The following is an 18630-nucleotide window of genomic DNA, read 5'->3' as shown; positions in this document are numbered from 1 at the left end:
AATGTTCATTTCCATTTGCCTGGCACTGAATGGAAAGCAGGATGATTAAGAGGTTTATGGATGGATTCAATTTTTTTTTGGAACAGAGTCTTGCTCTGTCACCAGGCTGGAGTGCAGTGGCATGATCTTGGCTCACTGCAACCTCCACCTCCCGGGTTCAAGCAGTGATGGATTCATTTTAAGTAGGGCTTAGAAACAGGACTTTTCAGAATCTGGGGTGAAAGCAGGTGTCAGGGAGGGCAGGGCAGTAAGTCCCGGAGTGCTTTTAGCCTCCTCGGGGCGCGCGGGGGGCGGGGGCAGATGCTGGTGTGTTTCACTGCCTGCAACAGTGGTTAGCTCTCAGTCCTGGGGGTGCCTTACCCCAGACCACTTGAACTTGAGTCCTTGGGGTCAGAGAGCAGTGAGGTGAGGCCTGGGAATTGCTATCTTTAAAAGCCTCTCAAGGGAATCTAATGGACAGCCAGGGTTAAGAAACACTGTCCCAGAGCCTCAAGTAACTATAACAGAAACACACAGGGTGGGAGGATCGCTTAATCCTCCCACCCTGTTATCGTTACTTGAGGGGAGGTTGAGGATGCATCCAGCCTGAGTGACAGAGTGAAACCCTGTCTCAAAAAAAAAAAAAAAAAAAAAAAAAGAAAAAAAGAAAAGAAAAAGAAAAAACCACAAGTCACATTAAGAAATGATTCGCTGCCCTTAGCAGAAGCTGGTATGGAACAGTACACAGTGGCTCCTGCAAAGGTCCTGAGCTTTGGACACTAGGCCAAGAAAATCCTGCGCTCTCTGGGGAGAAGGGAGGAGTCCAAGGGGTGTCCCTCCCACCCACAGGGAGTCTGCACGCCGACCATCCTTGACCTTGGCTCTCGAGCCAGCCGGCCTCTGGAGCTCCCACTTGGTGGTCCTGATGGTGGCCTCTCCGTGCACCACCTGGGGGGCCCTCCCCGTCTGTAAGATCTCCAGGAGGGTGGACTTGCCCTGGCGCGGGGGGCCCACGATGATCATCTTCATCAGCTTGCACTTCTCTGCTTTCCGCAGCTGAGCACGCAGGTAACACAGCATTGCTTTGGGGCCTGTGCAGAATCATTAGGGGAAAGGGTAGCTGTGTGGGAACGTGCTTACATCTCTTAGGACACAAATCCTGTTGTGAAGGAACTCTTTCTTTGTGTTTTAGTGGGGACAGTTAAGGAAGACTACTGGATCAGGTGGAGGGAAGGCGTGACACTAATGACCCCAAAAGTCAACTCTAAAAGGCAAGAACCTATGGACAAAGACCTTGCTGCCTAGGAGGTCACAGTTTTATCACCTGGTCCTTCTGAATATAGTGACCCTCAGTAACGATTGCTTTAGGGGCAATTTTATAGCATCTTGCCAAACCTGGAACCTGGAGCTGGGCTCCATGGTCACCAACTATTTCCACCCCCAGAACTTAACAAGTGGACTGGAGTTGCCTTTCCAAGCAGGTGATGGCAGGGGACAGGGCTGCGGAAGCCCTACCTTCTTTTCGGATTTCTGCAGGCACATTGCTGATGGTCAGGTCTTCAGTGTCCAGCTGCCAGAGGTTGCTCAGCTGCCCCAGCTCAGGAGGGAGCTCCCGGAGGCCAGGGTTGCTGAAGACAGATGTGCTCACCACGAGATAATACATACACACACATACACACACATGCACATGCACACACACACGTGGCCCCTGTCAGCCTCTGCAGCCTGCACCCCAGACCCCATACTTTGGGCCCTGATTTCAACACTAATTCCAAAGCCTTTCTCCTGGAGCGTCAGTGGTGGAAAGGGCAGCTCTGTCTTCTTCAAATCCCCATGGCTTAGAATTGAGTCCCCTCCCCCAGCTTTCCTGTCTCTGCTACTAATTACATCACCATAAAGATGATCACTACCTCTTCTTGAAAAGGCGATGTCACTTTAATATTAATATAACGTTTTACATTCTCATCAAGCTTTGCACACTGCCTAGAACCCCTGGCAGTAGCTGGCATGCAATGGGAGCTCGGTAATGAAAGGATGAATGATTGAGTGGTTCTCCTTATCACAGCCCGAGTGATGTAGCAAAAGTGTGTATCATTGCATCGCTACTCCATCTTCCTCTCTCCCCACCTCCTTGATCAAGCCCTGTTCTGAAAATCCTACTACTGCTTCTTGGAAAGTAGATGGCTTCTTTCTGCCTGGCTTTCTGTGTCCCAGTTGGTTTAGGGATGGGTGTTCTGCCTCTCTGGGCCAGCAGAGCCAGCACGGCCCCTCCAGATGTGTACTTACTTTCCCAAGTAGAGCTCTGATAAGCTCTTCAGTAGGCAAACCGAGGGAGGGACTGCATCAAGGTGGTTGTCGTTCAGGCAAAGGACTTCCAAAGACTCACTTAGGAAGGCCGGAAATTCCAGCACACACGCTGCAAAGACAGGGCAAAGCAGACTGCATTTAAAAATAATTTTGGACCATCACACCGTGGTGACCAGGTGGGTGTATAAATGGATGCAACCTCCAGAGGGCATTTTGGCAAACCTATCAAAACAAAATGCTTACCTCATCGACCTAGCAATTCTCATTCTACAGACAGCCTTACATGCATGTGTGGCAAAGATGTGAGAATGAGGACACTCAGTGGCAGAGGTAGAGGACAATCTATGACAACCTATGTGTCCAGCCACAGAGGGTTGGTTCAATGAGTAATAGAATAATTGCAGCTATTACAAAGCATGGGGCAGGTCTACATGTATGGGGGTATGAAGTGATACTCAAGAGCTACCCATCAATTGAAAAGGCAAGGTGCTCCAGGCATGGTGGCTCACACCTGTAATCCTAGCACTTTGGGAGGCCGAGGCAGGGGGATCACGAAGTCAGGAGTTCAAGACCAGGCTGGCCAAGATGGTGAAACTCTATCTCTACTAAAGTTACAAAAATTAGCTGGGCGTGGTGGTGGGCACCTGTAATCCCAGCAACTCGGGAGGCTGAGGCAGGAGAATTGCTTGAACCTGGGAGGAGGAGGTTGCAGCGAATCGAGATTGTGCTGCTGCACTCCAGCCTGGGAAACAGAGCAAGACTCCGTCTAAAAAAAAATAGTTCAGAACCGGATATCTAGAAGGCTTATTACTGTACCAGAAAATATCTGTACACATGCATGCACACACATGCACACCATGTATATGTTATATACACACACACCACACCTGCACATGTGTATGCATATAGGTTACATACAGTTGTTAGACAGGAACACAATGGTTACCAGAGATGCACTGAATTCCATAGTTGTCTCTGGGGAAAGGAATTACTAGAGGACTGAATATTTACCCCATGCCCTTTGCTACTGTTCAAAAATGGTGTTTTAAAATATACATGCATTGCTTTTTCCATGAAAAAAAGCTAGTTAATGAAAATATACCACAGTTGGCTATTTTTATGCTTCTTAAGATGACATTCTTTGAAAAACCAGCCAACTGTTTAGTGTTTAAGTGACTTTATTAATTAGGCTAACTATGAGATTACCATGAAAATCATGTCAAATGTGCTGTTTCCACGGGCACCAGAGCATTTGAGTTGAGAAAGAGCTTGGAAACGCACACTGATGGGAATCAGAGGTTTGGATTTCAGCAGAATCTCTGAAGTGCCTTTATCCTCTCTACTAAGGCCTGGAGAGTGGGGAGGACAGCATGCCTGGGAGCTCAGAGAATTCAAGATAAAACAACTGCCTCAAAGCCCTCTCATAGGGTTCCCTGCCAGACATGGAAAATGGAGAAGCCAGGATTCTTTTGTTGGGCTGAAACCAGGCTCGGTTGCCCTTGATCATAGCTACCCTGCCTCGGCTCTGGATTTCCTCCACACATGTAGCTGCAATAACGATGGTAATGGGTAACCTGGCCTCCAAGAACATTCGGGGAGAGCCGATAATGGAATACCAAAACCAACGCCTGGAAAATCTGCCCAGTTAGCTGCACTGTGAATGGAACTCACTGCAGGGGCCCCTGCGGAAATGAAGGTGCACCAGCCTTCTAAAGATGGCTTTGTATGAGTCCTTGTTAGGTAAGGAAATGTTCAAAAAGCTTCCTTTTTTTTTCTTCAGTGAAAAAAGATGATCAATATTAGCCTGCCCTAATTCACATTTTCATGAAAGAACATCAATAACGAGAAAGGCTTACTTTCTCCCCAGAGAACACATTCTAAACACCTGGCCTCTGTGCTTTCCAATTTTAAAGTTTCGCTACGGTGTTTATGAAGCCTCTTTAGGTAAGAGACGGGTGAAATAATGAGCTATGATTGCAGAGGCAACACCTGTAACAGACCTCCCGGCCCAGTGTCGAAAATGATGGGCACTGGGCTGGGGAGAACACAGTTCGGGGTATTTATGAACTGTAATTATTTATTCATAAGTTATTTATGACTGCTGGTCTGATTTTTACCGTAAAAACGGCCATCCAAATTATTTTTGGATGAGGCCACTGCACAAATATGACTACTTGAATGTACATAAATCTACTTGGAATTTTACTGTCCTTCTGCAAACAAGCTGTCTTTTATAGATAATTCCTTACCCAAGGGTCCATGGCCCTGAGAGAATAACCCTACTGAGGAAAAGGGTTTGCAAACAGCCTCCTTCTTTTCACTCAGGTGTGGGCCTCAACTTTCTAGATGAAGTTTAAAGAATCAAGAGGCTTTTGTCATCTGCCAAAGCCAAGATTCACCTCTGCCAGAGAACCTCCCAGGGGCGCGGCCCCCTCACGTGGCTCCCCAGACATCCTCCTGCGGGCCGCCAGCTGTCATTTTCTGGAACATTGGTACTGCGCATGCTCCTATGGTGCTTTTCCATGCTTGCCCGTGACTTTCCCCTCTGGCGTCTCATTGAGTGCTGAGCCCACTTCCTTGCACACTCCTCCGTGGTCCCAGGAAGGATTCGGCATTTCTAAGTTGGAGATACGTTTCTAATCCACACAAGTGGATTGCGTGAACGAGGTCTACACTAGCTCCTGTCCTCATACCCATCATCCTGTCTGGCATGAAGAAGACGGTGTTCGTTTCCCCTTCCTTCCAAGTGAAATCCCTATGTCTGGACTCAATTTCTAAAGTCCTAAGGCCCTTCATTTATAAAAGGATCAGTTATGAAATTCATAATTGCATTTCCCTATTCATGTGGTTAAGGACATTTTCATTTGTTTCCTGGCCCTCTGGACTTCCTTTTCTGCAAATTGTTTATATCCCTTGGCCATTTTTTTGCCTATTGTGTTGTCTTTTTTTTTTTTTTAAATCAATTTGTAAGCATTCTTTGTATATTAAGGACTTAAGCCAATTCGTGTTGCAACAATTTGTGTTGCAAATATTTCTTAGTCTGTTTGCATTATGACTTTGTTTATGATGCTTCCCACTGCACACAATTTTTGAATGTTTATGAAGCCAACGATTTTAGTCTTTTAAAAAAATTATTCATGGATTTTCCAACTAGATTTTAAAGATCTCCCTGATAGCCAAATTATACCTATATTCCTTAAATGTTATTGTTTTCTTTTTTTATACTTAAACCTCCTACCACATAGACATTTTTGTAATCTAGTGTCGTGTTTTGTCCCCCTTCCAGGCAGGAATACCAACACCATTTATTAAAGCAAGCAAGCATCCTTTTACACTAAATTGAAATTCTGTCTTTGTCATATATTATATAATAATAGTCCCCAATCTTTTTGGCACCAGGGACCGGTTTTGCGGAAGACAATTTTTCCATGGACTGCAGCACTGATGAAGGGGATGGTTTAGAGATGAAACTGTTCAACCTCAGATCATCAGGCGTTAGTTAGATTCTCATAAGGACGGCACAACCTAGATCCCTCACACGCGCAGTTCACAATAGAGTTCGCGCTCCTATGAGAATCTAACGCTGCCGCTGATCTGACAGGAAGTGGAGCTAATGCTGACTTGCCCACCGCTCACCTCCTGCTGTGTGGCCTGGTTCCTAACAGGCCACGGACCAATACTGGTTCGCTGCCTGGGGGGCGCTGGAGACTCCTGATATATTTCTATATTTACTTAGGTCTATTTTTGAACTCTTTTATCTGTTCCACTGATATTCCTTTTTCAGTCACATATAAACACACATGCTCTTATGGGACAGATCTCTATGTGTATCATACTCAACACACAAGCACACCAGTTCATCCAAGAGCGTAGCAGTGGCAGACTCCCTAGTTCACCTCTTGCAAATGTGTCCTCGCCTCTGTGGCGTCGCTCATCCCTACCTCACACTATCCGTACTTGCCAACAGCCATCTATCAAACTGAAGAAGAAAGCTGTATTATGTTTAAAACGACTTGGACATGGGTTCTGGTTTTCTGGGCCAGCATCCTGAGGGATATTTCTGTGAACGGAGCTGGCTTTGGAAGTAGCTTTGAGGTTAAGAAGCAGAGCTGGTTGTTTAATGAAAGGGACAGCTCCATACTTTCCCCTGCGTCTCACAGAAGATAATGGAACTAAAAGAGCTTGTTTCCCTAGATGTACTCTGTGCTGAACTGGCCTTGTTGTGTGACCAGCACAAAAACTAGGAAAATTTCTGTCTCTGATGAGTTTTGGGGAAGACCACAAGCCCCTGTGCAACCTCGGCCTCACCTCAGCCTGTGAGGCCAAAGGTGGCCGTGATCCATGTGGGCTTTGCAAGATGCCATCGTGTGTCAATAGAGACTTAACAGCACTGAGCTGCTGGTCCAGGGCTGAAGTCCCACAGTCCTGGGATGAAACCTGGCTTTGCTACTGAGAAGCAGCCACACAACCTGGGACAAATCAGTCAGTCCCTATGCCAAGGATTGAACTGTGTCCCCTGCCCGCCACCAAATTCATATGTCAAAGCTCTAATACCCAATGTGACACTATTTGGAGATGGGCTATTTGAGCTGTAATTAGGTTTAGATGAGGTCATGAGGGTGGGGCCCATATGATAAGATTAACGTTCTTATAAGAAGAGGGGCCAGGAGCGGTGGCTCATGCCTGTAATCCCAGCACTTTGGGAGGCCAAGGCAGGCAGATCACTTGAGGTCAGGAGTTCAAGACCAGCCTGGCCAACATGGTGAAGCCCTGGATATCTGAGAGGAGGGCGCCAGCACTGTCAGGGGCTAGGAAGGGCCTTCTTCCTGGCATCCTATATTGTATTAAAATACAAAATTATTATTTGGAGATGGGATATTTGAGCTGTAATTAGGTTTAGATGAGGTCATGTGGGTGGGGCCCCTATGATGAGATTAACATTCTTATAAGAAGAGGGGCTGGGTGCGGTGGCTCATCTCCAAAAATACAAAAATTAGCCAGGTGTGGTGGCACATGCCTATAATCCCAGCTACTCAGGAAGCTGAAGCAGGAGAATAGCTTGAACCTGGGAGGCGGAGGTTGCAGGGAGCCGAGATCGCGCCACTGCACTCCAGCCTGGGTGACAGAGTGAGACTTAGTCTCAAAGAAAAAAAAAAAAAAAAAGAAGGGGAAGAAAGACCAGAGTCCTCGCTCTCTCCCCCATCTCAGGACACAGAGAGAAGGGCGCCAGGAAGAAGGCCCTCACTAGCCCCTGACAGTGCCGGCACCCTCCTGTCAGATATCCAGCTTCCAGAACTTTGAGAAAATAAGTGTCTGCTGTTGAAGCACTCGGTCGATGGTATTTTGGTATGGCAGCGGAGCTAAGACACCCTGGGAGCTTCAGTTTCCCCAGGTGCAAAATGGGGAACTGTGGCCCATACTTCACGTTGTGAGGATGAGAGACTCTCACATACATAACCTGTCTAGGGCACTGCTTGGCGTGTAGATCAGCTGCATACGTTAGCTGCTGGCATCACTGGCCTCCATGCAGGAGAGCAGCGCTTGAGGATACTGGAGTGTCACACATGGGACAGAAGGAATGGGCGTAGCTCATGTGCAGGGTTCTCATTTGAACATGGACATCTGTGGCATTGCAACAGGGCATTGAAGGGGAAGGCTCAAGATAAGGGCGATCCCCTCTTTGGTGGAGCAGGAACCAGGCTACCCGGGCTGTCTCATCTGGGAACACCAGCATCTCCCAACCAACACACACCTGCCTCAGTCCCGGAGCGCTGGCGACCTCTGGTGGTAAAAAAGGCAATACGCTTTGTTTTCAGTCCATCTTCATTTCTGTGCGGAGGAAAAAGAGAGAAAATTTGAGGACAGCATGGCAAAAACATTACTCTTTTGGTTGTGATGTTATAATGCCAAGCCACGGAGATAGAGGGAAATTCAGGTGCAACTCTTCAGGGCCTGGCAGGGGTGCACGTTGCAGTGGCGGCTGCCTTTTACACTGCCCCCCGCAGAAGTCCTCTTTGGCGTGCAAGTTCCACCATGATACTGCAGAGTGGCCTTCTGCAAATGAATGGGAGTGGCTGGTTTCCAGAGGCTGGCTGGGCTCATCCTGGCTTTCCACCTATTGGAAGGCTTTGGGGCTGGGTGCTTTTATTCAATTACGCATCCATTTTAGTTAGTGATCAGCAGAGACTTCTGAACAGAATTACAGTTCAGGCTGAAGTGAGAGACAAGATTCTCCAGGAGACTAAAAATTAGAAATGAAAGGACACCATTATGGGCTGCGTCCCCCCAAATTCTTATGTCAAAGCTCTAACCTCCAATTCCTCAGAATGTGACTGTATTTGGAGACAGGGCTGTTAAAGAGGTAAATCAGTTAAAATGAGGTCATTAGGATGGACTCTAATCCAATCTGACTGGAGTCCTTATAAGAAGAGGAGATTAGGACACAGACACAAACAGAGGCCCGACCGCGCCAGGACACAGGGAGAAGACGGCATCTGCAAGCTAAGGAGAGGGGCCTCAGGAGACACCAGCTAGGCCTGCCCACGCCGCCACCTCGGACTTCAGCCCCCAGGGCTGTGAGCCAGTGATTTCTGTTGTTAAGCCCCCAGCTGGTGGCTCAGCAGCCCTTGCAGACTCGCTTGCCGCCATTCCGAGGACCTGCTCGACCGCGGCCCCATACATGCTTTGGGGAGGAGAGGCCCCTGCTTACTTGCCAAGTTGGTTTCTGGAGAGATCCAGGGTTTTGAGCTGCCTGCAGGTCCACTTCTCTTGAGGTGGAAGTGCTGCCAGCTGGTTCCCTTGTAACCTCAAGAATGTGAGGGCCTGAGAGAGAGAGGGAGGGAGAGAGAAGCTAAGATGGCATCAGATACAAGAAGGGAGGGGAGACTGAAGAGCCAGTCAGTTCCCGACCACGTGCAGTCAAACGATTCCAACCAATTTGCCTTCATGCAGATCCCAGTTGTGTGGGGCCCAGCAGCCTCTTCAAACTCATGAAATGATATCAAACAGAGCAACGGGGCCATCTATCTACAGGAGCTCTTCCCTCAAGGGCAGTGAGAGGCAATTATTCTAGAGTGAAAGGAGCCCAAGTAGCTGTCAGTGTTAAGGATTCTTAAGAGTGCTGATTATTGGTAGGTCTCTCCGGTGAAAGTGCCAGACTCTTATGGTTTGGAGGACACCGGGTCACGGCTGGTGGGGGTGGCATGGGGCGTACAGCACAGTGCTGGTGTCTGTCGCCTCCCGGTGGGTGGCCTCCTGGGCCGGCCCAGGTCTGAGGACAGGGGTGGCAGCACCACTAAGGGTAACTGCCCTAGCCTCGTGCCCTCTGCCAGCCAACACAGTCCCAAGCTGGGCCCCTCAGGATTATCGGCGTGTCTGGGGTGCCCCTTGTGGGTAGCCCTCCCTCAGCCCTACTGCAAACAGACCCTACAGGGAACCCAGTCACCAAGGGAGATGAGGGGCTACCTTGTACCTGAACATGTTTTATTCTTTTTTTGTTATTATTTCTTTTTATTTATCTACTTTTTTAGAGATAGGGTCTCGCTCTGCTGCTTACGCTGGAGTGCAGCGGTGTGATCATAGCTTGCTACAGCCTCAAACTCCTGGCCTCAAGCAATCCTCCCATTTTGGCCTCCCAAAGTGCTGGCAGTACAGGTCTGAGTCACCGTGCCCAGGTCTGAGCCATCATGCCTGGCGCATGTTTTACTTTACAGGAGTACCTTAGACATGCTATCTCCCTGCTTGAGGACATCACCATAGCCACCAACATCCCACCCACAACCAGGGTGACCTCAGGAGGGCCACAGGCTGTTTGCTGCCCCACATTAAATTCTCTCCTCCTGGTGCTTCTGTCTCCTTCCTTGTTGAAGGGGCTCACGCCACCGCCCACCATCAGAACCACTGCAACCAGCCCCCACCTGCTGAAATTCTATGGAGACCCTGCCATGTGCCAGGCCTCAGGGCCCTCCAAGTCTCCCACATACCCATCCACCCCTTCCCAGTGTGGAGAAAAAGACCTCGAGCAGACACATTCCCACAGGCCCACGGTGAAGCACTGGACAAGGCTCTGCCTCTCCTGATTTGCTGCTTCTGGGCTTTGGGGGAAGCCAAAAAACCAAGCCTGTTAGTTGTTGGTGTGAAATACGAGAAGACAGACTCAGAACAGGGGTCCAAGGGCTATGGACAAGGACTGAAGGCCAGGAATACCCTGAGAGGAGTATGATGTGGGACCCCCCCAAGGGCGCCCCCGCATGACTCTTTTCTTCTGAGAAGTGAAAATTCCCGTCCCTGGGTCCCTGACTTTGTCCTGTGCTTGTCAGGAGCCTAGGACATGACAGCCCCTCCTCTCTGAGGATACACATGCTGAAGGGGCCTTCGCTGCCTTGTGGTGGTCGCCGCACCAGGCCTTGGAGGAGTGCCCGTGGGGGCTCTGGCAGTGGCCTGGCAGGACCAGGGGCTGAAGCCTGTGCAGGGTGGCCTGGGCACTCTGCCTGGGGGTCCAGCACAGGGCCCTGGTGAGACTGTCCTGGTGCCTTTAGCAGGCACCGATGGGACCCCTTCTGGGGTTGGCCCTGAGCTCCAAGCAATGAGTGTGATCCACGGCCTGTCTGCCTAAGGACCAGCCAACCACCTAAAACCACCTAAAGTGAGAAAGCACCCCTATTCTGGGTAGGCACACAGGGCTCTGTGGAAAGGCCCTTCCTGGAGCTCTCAGTGTCCACTCAGCCTCATATATGGGCAGGCCATGGACTTAAAGAAAGTCCCAAGGGATACGAACTATAACCCCACTACCACCTAACATAGCTGCTTCTGCTGTCCATATTCCGCCCTCATTCATCATTGTTCATGGCCATGTGTATTTTTGATAGCTGAACTTTTTCTTCACCTTTTCCCCTTACATTTGTCTCAGAAGCTCAGGGAAAACACATACATTTCACTGCAACATGGAGCAATTTTTTCTCAAATCTGAAAATGAGAAAAAAGGGCTATTAGGCTTACATCGAGTTGGAAAAGTCCCAGGGGAACTTCTTTGAGTGAGTTTTCTGAGAAATCCACATCCTTCAGGTGATTTTTCCAAAAGACAGCCATTTTGTCTGGCAGACATTCCAGGGCATTTCTGGAAGCTTTGCAACATTTCTAAGAGATTGACGAGAGAAAAAAAAAAAAAGTATCTTAGTTAGCTCTTTAAATGCAGTGGTGCCTGTGAGACTGTTTCCAAATTTGATGTTAAAAATGGACCATTACAATAATGTCCTGTAATGAAGATGATTGAGTGTTGTCGGAAGGCTGCACACCCTCACTGTCCCTGTCCTTCCACCCCTGGTCCAAGGAAGGGACAGGAATGGGGTTTCCTGGGGGAGCTCATGGTCTTTTTCCTTCATTCCAGAACATCTGGCCCATTGTCCTTGGAAATAATGGAACAATTCAGGACCACACGGGAGTGAGAAGCTGGTTTCCCCTACACAAATGGCCAAACTAGGAATGTTAATGTCAGTGATGACATTTACTGTTGGTTTAAAACCAACAGCCATAACACACACAAACACACACACACACACACACACACACACACACACACACACACACACACACTCTTTATGCTGTTCCATCTGTTTTAACAAGCAAAATTCCCCAGAGGCAAAAATACCATTTAATCAGAAGTGCTGTGATTGGTGATTTCTTACTCTTTTTTTTTTTTTTTTTTTTTTGAGATGGAGTCTCGCTCTGTCGCCAGACTGGAGTGCAGTGGTGCAATCTTGGCTCACTGCAACCTCTGCCTCCCCGGTTCAAGCAATTCCCTTCCCTCAGGCTCCTGAGTAGCTAGGACTACAGGTACACGCCACCACGCCCAGATAATTTTTTTTTTTTTTTGTATTTTTGTAGAGATGGAGTTTCACTGTGTTGGCCAGGATGGTCTTGATCTCCTGACCTCGTGATCCACCTGCCTCCCAAAGTGCTGGGATTACAGGCGTGAGTCATCGTGCCCAGTCTGATTTCTTACTCTCATGTGATAGTTGTCCCCAAAGAACTGAACCCTCCTTTTTCAGGCATGACTAGTCCAGTGCCAGGGTGCAGGCTGTCTCTGGGTAAAGTTCTGCAGGTGTTGTTGGGTGGCTCTGGAACCCAGAGCCAGGCAGTCTGGCTTTCAGGTGAGTCACTTGCCTAGGACACTTAGCCTCACTGTATGCTGAGTGACAATGCTACAATGTGGGAACCAGGTCCTGCTACCTGGCTTGGCTGCCGAGGGGATGAACTGACGTAATGCACCTGAGGGCTCTCTGAGGCTAGCTGAGATGCAGAGTTGACTATGGCTTTCATGACTTTTGGTGTGATACTCACCAAAGGGCAGGCCCAGGGATCTGGAAACAACTTCAGGTTGTTTCTGGAGACATTCAGAGAATTGAGGGACTTGAAAGAGTGAAGGAACAGGGCAGGGAGTTCTGTCAATTTATTGTCAGATATATCAAGTTCCTGTAGCTTCCGTAAACCGATCCAGTTAGTGGCTTAAAAGAAAAAGACACAAAGTATGAATTGGTAAAAATATCCGTAACCAAGAAGAAAATGACTAATTCACTCAGGTCATTGATGAGAAAACATACCATTTTCTTCTTCGAACAATTTTTCTAAACAATTTTTTGAAGCTGTCAGTTTTTGAAGTTTTGAGAGGTGCAAGAATCCAGGAGGGAGGTGGGACAACTTGTTGCTGGAAATGTCAATTTCAAGTAGTCTGGGACGGAGAAGAAGGAAGGCAGGCATCAGAAGAAAGAGGGAAAACACCAAATTTACCTATTTTTCTATAAACCAAGAGATGTATTTTTTTTTTCTTTTTCTCTCTGTGCAAGGTTAAAGAGTGTGCATTGAAAATGTAGTGCATATGATTTTTAATTCATTTGAAGAAATCTTACTGTGTCCTGTGTAGGTAAAGACAAATCTCTCATTGGTGGGCCCTGGCCCCACTAACCAACAGGGATTCTAATCCTTCGCATGCATGTAATAGCAAAATGAATGGGTTCCCTGAAAGCTGCTGAGACCACAGAGCCGGGCTTTTAACCTTCTGGACCTGTCCATCTGGCCCAGGTGAAGGGCCCCACTTGGACGGCACTTGCTCTTTAAGTTCTGGTGTGTAGGCTTCCTTCCCATTCTCACTTGGGAGTCCCATGGGTTACTTCCTACCCCAAGCTCTTTCCAACATTCTTGACTCTTACTTCACTTAGAGCCTTCGTTTTAAAAATCAATTCAACCCCTTTATGGAATGAGGACTTGCAGTTATGTGTCCTGAAGAAAGTAGGCTGGGTGCGGTGGCTCATGCCTGTAATCTCAGCACTTTGGGAGGCCGAGGCAGGCGGATCACGAGGTCAGGAGGTCGAGACCATCCTGGCCAACATGGTGAAACCCCGTCTCTGCTAAAAATACAAAAACTAGCTGGGTGTGGTGGCGTATGCCTGTAATCCCAGCTATTCGGGAGGCTGAGACAGGAGAATCCTTTGAACCAGGGAGTTGGATGTTGCAGTGAGCCAAGATCGCGCCACTGCACTCCAGCCAGGCAAGAGAGTGAAACTCCATCTCAAAAAATAAAAAAATTAATAAAATAAATAAAAATATCAACTAAGGTCCTTCCTCTTTCCGTGCAAGCTCAAGGGTAAGGCTCAGGTCTCCCCTCAAGGCCTCCAGAAGAAGCAAACCTGGACTGCCCACACTGTCCACCTGCTGCCGGAGTCCTGCGGAGTTAACCTGTTCTCTGAGGCCCTTCCCACTTTCCCTGGAAGGTAGAGTAAAAGCTGGTGCCTCAGAGCCCCATTGCATCCACCAGCATGGGAAGGTTTGGCTGCCCTCATCTGATTCCTGGGCAGGACCGAGACGAGCATCTCAGGGAAACATTTGCACGTCCGCAGGTGAGCTGTGTAAACTTGGGCCAGACAAATGATCTCTCTAAACCTCTGTTTTAACCTGAAAAGGAGGCTTGCCGAAGGGCAGGCAAAACTCCTTCTCCTATTTTAGCCAGAATATTTTTCCCCCCAAACCACAAAATACATCCCGGGAGTATGTGCAGGAGCACAACGGTGACAGTGGGGTCACACACGGCTCCGTTCACACCCCGGGGAGCCACCTGGAACAGATGATTTCATCCGATGACTGCACGCCAGGCAGCTCCCCCAGGTGGTTGTCCGATAGGTTCAGCTTCCGGAGGTTGATGAGGCCCCAGGGGATAACCGAGGGGAGGGTCGCCAGGCAGTTGGCAGAAAGGTCGAGCTCCGTGATCTGGCAGGAGATGTCTATGAGCCAGTCTAGGTCTACCCAGGGCAATCTGAGATGGGACCATTTCACACGGAGCGCCTGGTGGTGGAGAGAAGGGAAAAGAACATGTGGAGGGTGAGTTCAGGGCCCACATGGGCTTGGAATAAAGTAAGCGTTAATGCAAGTGCACGTCTGTGTGCCTGCTCCAGCTGGGGTCCCAAGAGGCCTGCACATGCCCTTCTCGGCCTCCAGTACCTGCCATGGTATTGGGCGCAGAAGAGCTACTTGTTCCCATCTGCACCTGCATCTTACAGGCAATCTGTGCACAGCTCCTGCAAGTCACCCTCCAACCTCCAGAGGGAGCTGGTGGGTGTGGGCTCAGTGCCACCCCTTAAGAGGTGGCTCACGGGGAGGGAGGAAGCGCAGCAGAAATTGCTCACGTATAGAGGAGACCACTGAAGCTTACAGGCGCCTCCCCGAGACTGGAGAACAAAGCTGAACACCCAAACTCAAGTCTCTGACCTCCCTTCAAGGTGAAACTAGGCCGCATAAAACTTAGAAACTAGGCCTCATAAAAAAAGAACTTAAAAAAATTAACACCAGGTGGCTCTGGATAGGGTCCCACCCTGCCTCGATAGGGTCCCACCCTGATAGGGTCCCACCCTGCCAATTCTGGGAAACAACCTCATGGGGTCCCACCCTGCCAATTCCGGGGGTCCCACCCTGCCTCGGAGTTCCCGGAATCAACAACTCCAGGAAAAAAACCTCATAAGGTCCTGCTCTAACCAATTAGAACAAGACACCTTGCTCAGGCCATAGACAGACCCAATTACCACGCGCCTAAAGCTTTGTTTGAATTTCGCGCCCTAAGCTGTGTTTGAACTTGTGTTTGCCTATATAAACAGCCTGTAACAAGCAGTCGGGGTCCCAGGGCCAACTTAGAGCTTGGGACCCTAGCGCGCTAGTAATAAATAACTCTCTGCTGTGAATCTCGTGTCGGTGATCCTTCGCGGCGACCCCTGCCCAGGAGGGAATCGCCAGTTCGGTTCCAACATTTGGTGCATTGGCCGGGAAGTGGGGTCGTCCGAGGACCCCCGACCCATCCGGCGGAGACCCATCTGGCCCGGGCCACGGACTGCTGACTGAACGGACCTACCAGGTACTTTCGTTTTGTTCTGTCTGTCTTGCCGGCTAACTCTGAACTCTGGGGAGTACTCCTTCTGAATTAAGTGGGGAAGGGGGACAGACGTGTCCGGCACCTTCCCACTTACGCCCCGGGGGACGCCCTGGCAGTAGTCTGGGAGAAGGCTGACAACTCAGTCAGCCTCCTTAAATCTGTAGGCAGGTCGCCCCTGACATCTGAGTATTTTATGATCTTGTGGCGCCACTCTCTGGCCGCGCGGCTTCTCCTTGCTTGTCTGGTCTTTGTTTTTGTTACTTTCGTTTTGTCCTTGTTATACGTGGACGAAATAAGACAGACGTTGACGACTCCTTTGTCTCTGACCCTGACTCACTTCCCTGACGTTCGGGCTCGAGCCCACAACCTCTCCATAGAAGTCCGTAAGGGACGATGGCGAAAATTCTGCTCGTCCGAGTGGCCTACCCTCCATGTTGGGTGGCCCCGGGACGGAACATTTGACCTCCCAATTATCTTACAGGTTAAAGCAACAGTGATGGATCCTGGGCCACACGGACACCCAGACCAGGTGGCCTACATAATTACTTGGGAGGATCTGGTCCGAAACCCTCCCTCTTGGGTGAAACCCTTCCTCCATTCCCCTTCCCCACCCCAGTCTACCCTTCTTGCCTTCGAAGCCCCCCCCAAAAAAAAAAATTGGAAACCGGACCCGCATAAGCCAGTCCTCCCAGATGAACCCCAGAGGGATCTCCTCCTTCTTGACCCCCTGCGTCCTCCACCTCAAAACCCCCTTCTGAGACCTCCACCTTACGCTTCACCCTTGCCCCCTGTCTTGTCCCCAGCTCTTTCCTCTACCGCCTCGGCCCCTACCCTTTCTCCAACTTCTCCCTCGGCCCCTCCCTCCACCCCGTCTCCTTCTCCAGCCCCGCCCAAACTCACCCCTCGGACGCCGCCACCGACACCTCCTCGTCTCTGCTTGCGGCGGACTGAGGACCCAGATGGCCCTTCCACTTGGCAATCCTCCCTTTTTCCCCTCCGTACCGTCAATCGCACGGTCCAGTACTGGCCCTTCTCTGCCTCTGACCTCTACAACTAGAAAACCCATAACCCTTCCTTTTCCCAAGACCCCCAGGCCCTAACCTCATTAATAAAATCCATTCTCCTCACTCACCAGCCCACTTGGGATGATTGCCAGCAACTCTTGCAGGTCCTCCTAACCACTGAAGAAAGGCAGCAAGTCCTCCTGGAGGCCCGGAAAAATGTGCCAGGACCAGGAGGCCTCCCAACCCAACTTCCCAATAAAATAGACGAGGGATTTCTCCTCACCCACCCAGACTGGGACTATGAAACAGCACCAGGTAAGGAGAGTCTCCAAATCTATCGCCAGGCTCTGTTGGCGGGTCTCAAAGGGGCAGGAAAGCGCCCCACAAATTTGGCCAAGGTAAGGACCATAACTCAGGAAAGGGATGAAAGCCCGGCAGCCTTCATGGAAAGGCTTCTGGAAGGGTTCCAAATGTATACCCCATTAGACCCAGAGGCCCTAGAACATAAGGCTACCGTAGTTATGGCATTCATAGACCAAGCTGCATTAGATATCAAAGGAAAACTCCAAAGACTAGATGGAATCCAAACCTATGGATTACAGGAATTGGTTAAGGAGGCAAAAAAAGTGTATAACAAGAGAGAAACCCCTGAGGAAAGGGAAGCCATGTTAGCGAAGGAACAGATGGAGCGAGAGGATCGTAAGGACCGAGTGAGGGATAAGCATTTAACAAAAATCCTGGCGGCAGTTGTGAGAGAAAAAGGACCAGGGAGAGAGGGAGAGAAGCGGAGGCGGCCGGCTGGCCCCCGTGTCTTTGCATCATGGCAGCCACCGCTATGCTGGTCAAGGACTCTGCTAAGTTAACCCTTGGGCAGCCACTAACTATTATTACCCCACATGCTCTAGAGGCCATAGTGGGGCAGCCCCCGGACCGGTGGATAACCAACGCACGCCTAACCCACTACCAGGCCCTCCTACTGGACACGGACCGCGTCCAGTTTGGCCCTCCGGTCACCCTAAACCCTGCTACGCTGCTGCCGGTACCAGAAGACCAACCAAGCCCACACGATTGTCGGCAAGTACTGGCTGAGACCCATGGAACACGGGAAGACCTTAAAGACCAAGAACTCCCAGACGCGGATCACACCTGGTACACAGACGGCAGCAGTTACCTTGACTCAGGTACCCGGAGGGCGGGAGCGGCGGTAGTAGATGGCCACAACACCATTTAAGCACAATCACTACCTCCTGGCACGTCTGCACAGAAAGCTGAGTTAATAGCACTAACCAAGGCCCTAGAGCTGTCCAAGGGAAAGAAAGCTAACATTTATACTGATAGCCGGTATGCCTTTGCAACGGCTCATACTCATGGAAGTATCTATGAAAGAAGAGGTCTCCTAACCTCAGAAGGAAAGGAAATCAAGAACAAAGTTGAAATAATTGCCTTATTAAAAGCCCTTTTTCTTCCTCAAGAAGTGGCTATAATTCACTGCCCCGGGCATCAAAAAGGACAAGATCCAGTCGCAGTAAGAAACAGACAGGCCGACCAAGTGGCCAGGCAAGCCGCCATGGCGGAAGTACTAACCCTAGCCACAGAACCTGACGAAACCAGCCACATAACTATTAAACATACTTAAACCCCGGGAGACCAGGAAGAAGCAAAAGCCATAGGGGCTATAGAGAACAAAGACACAAAAACTGAGAAAAAGGAGGAAAAATAGTCCTTCCCCAAAAGGAGGCCCTGGCAATGATCGAGCAGATGCATGCCTGGACACACTTGAGTAGTCGAAAAGCTAAAATTACTGATTGAAAAAACTGACTTTCTAATCCCAAAGGCAAGTACCCTCGTAGAACAAGCGACATCTGCCTGTAAGGTCTGTCAGCAGGTAAACGCTGGGGCTACCTGAGTGCCAGAAAGGAAACGAACTTG

General features: G+C 49.6%; 1 protein-coding gene across 9 annotated transcripts in view; it reads right to left on the bottom strand.

Annotated features, from left to right (window-relative positions):
• LRRK1 (leucine rich repeat kinase 1) overlaps window positions 1–18630 on the bottom strand; it is a 153371-nt gene that overhangs the window by 41809 nt on the left and 92932 nt on the right. For all 9 annotated transcript variants that reach the window (XM_015143183.3, XM_077940463.1, XM_077940466.1 and 6 more), the window contains 9 exons: window positions 14393–14619; window positions 12885–13012; window positions 12625–12788; window positions 11284–11421; window positions 8996–9108; window positions 8039–8115; window positions 2266–2395; window positions 1495–1607; window positions 856–1070 (listed from right to left, as the gene is read on the bottom strand). In XM_015143183.3, coding sequence (XP_014998669.3) covers window positions 856–1070; window positions 1495–1607; window positions 2266–2395; window positions 8039–8115; window positions 8996–9108; window positions 11284–11421; window positions 12625–12788; window positions 12885–13012; window positions 14393–14619 — 1305 coding nt within the window. The remainder of the gene's footprint in view (window positions 1–855; window positions 1071–1494; window positions 1608–2265; window positions 2396–8038; window positions 8116–8995; window positions 9109–11283; window positions 11422–12624; window positions 12789–12884; window positions 13013–14392; window positions 14620–18630) is intronic.

The sequence above is a fragment of the Macaca mulatta genome, chromosome 7 (assembly GCF_049350105.2).
Source record: "Macaca mulatta isolate MMU2019108-1 chromosome 7, T2T-MMU8v2.0, whole genome shotgun sequence".
Lineage (NCBI taxonomy): Eukaryota > Metazoa > Chordata > Mammalia > Primates > Cercopithecidae > Macaca > Macaca mulatta.
Note: the sequence above shows the minus strand (reverse complement) of the source record. Positions and strands in the feature narration are given on the sequence as shown.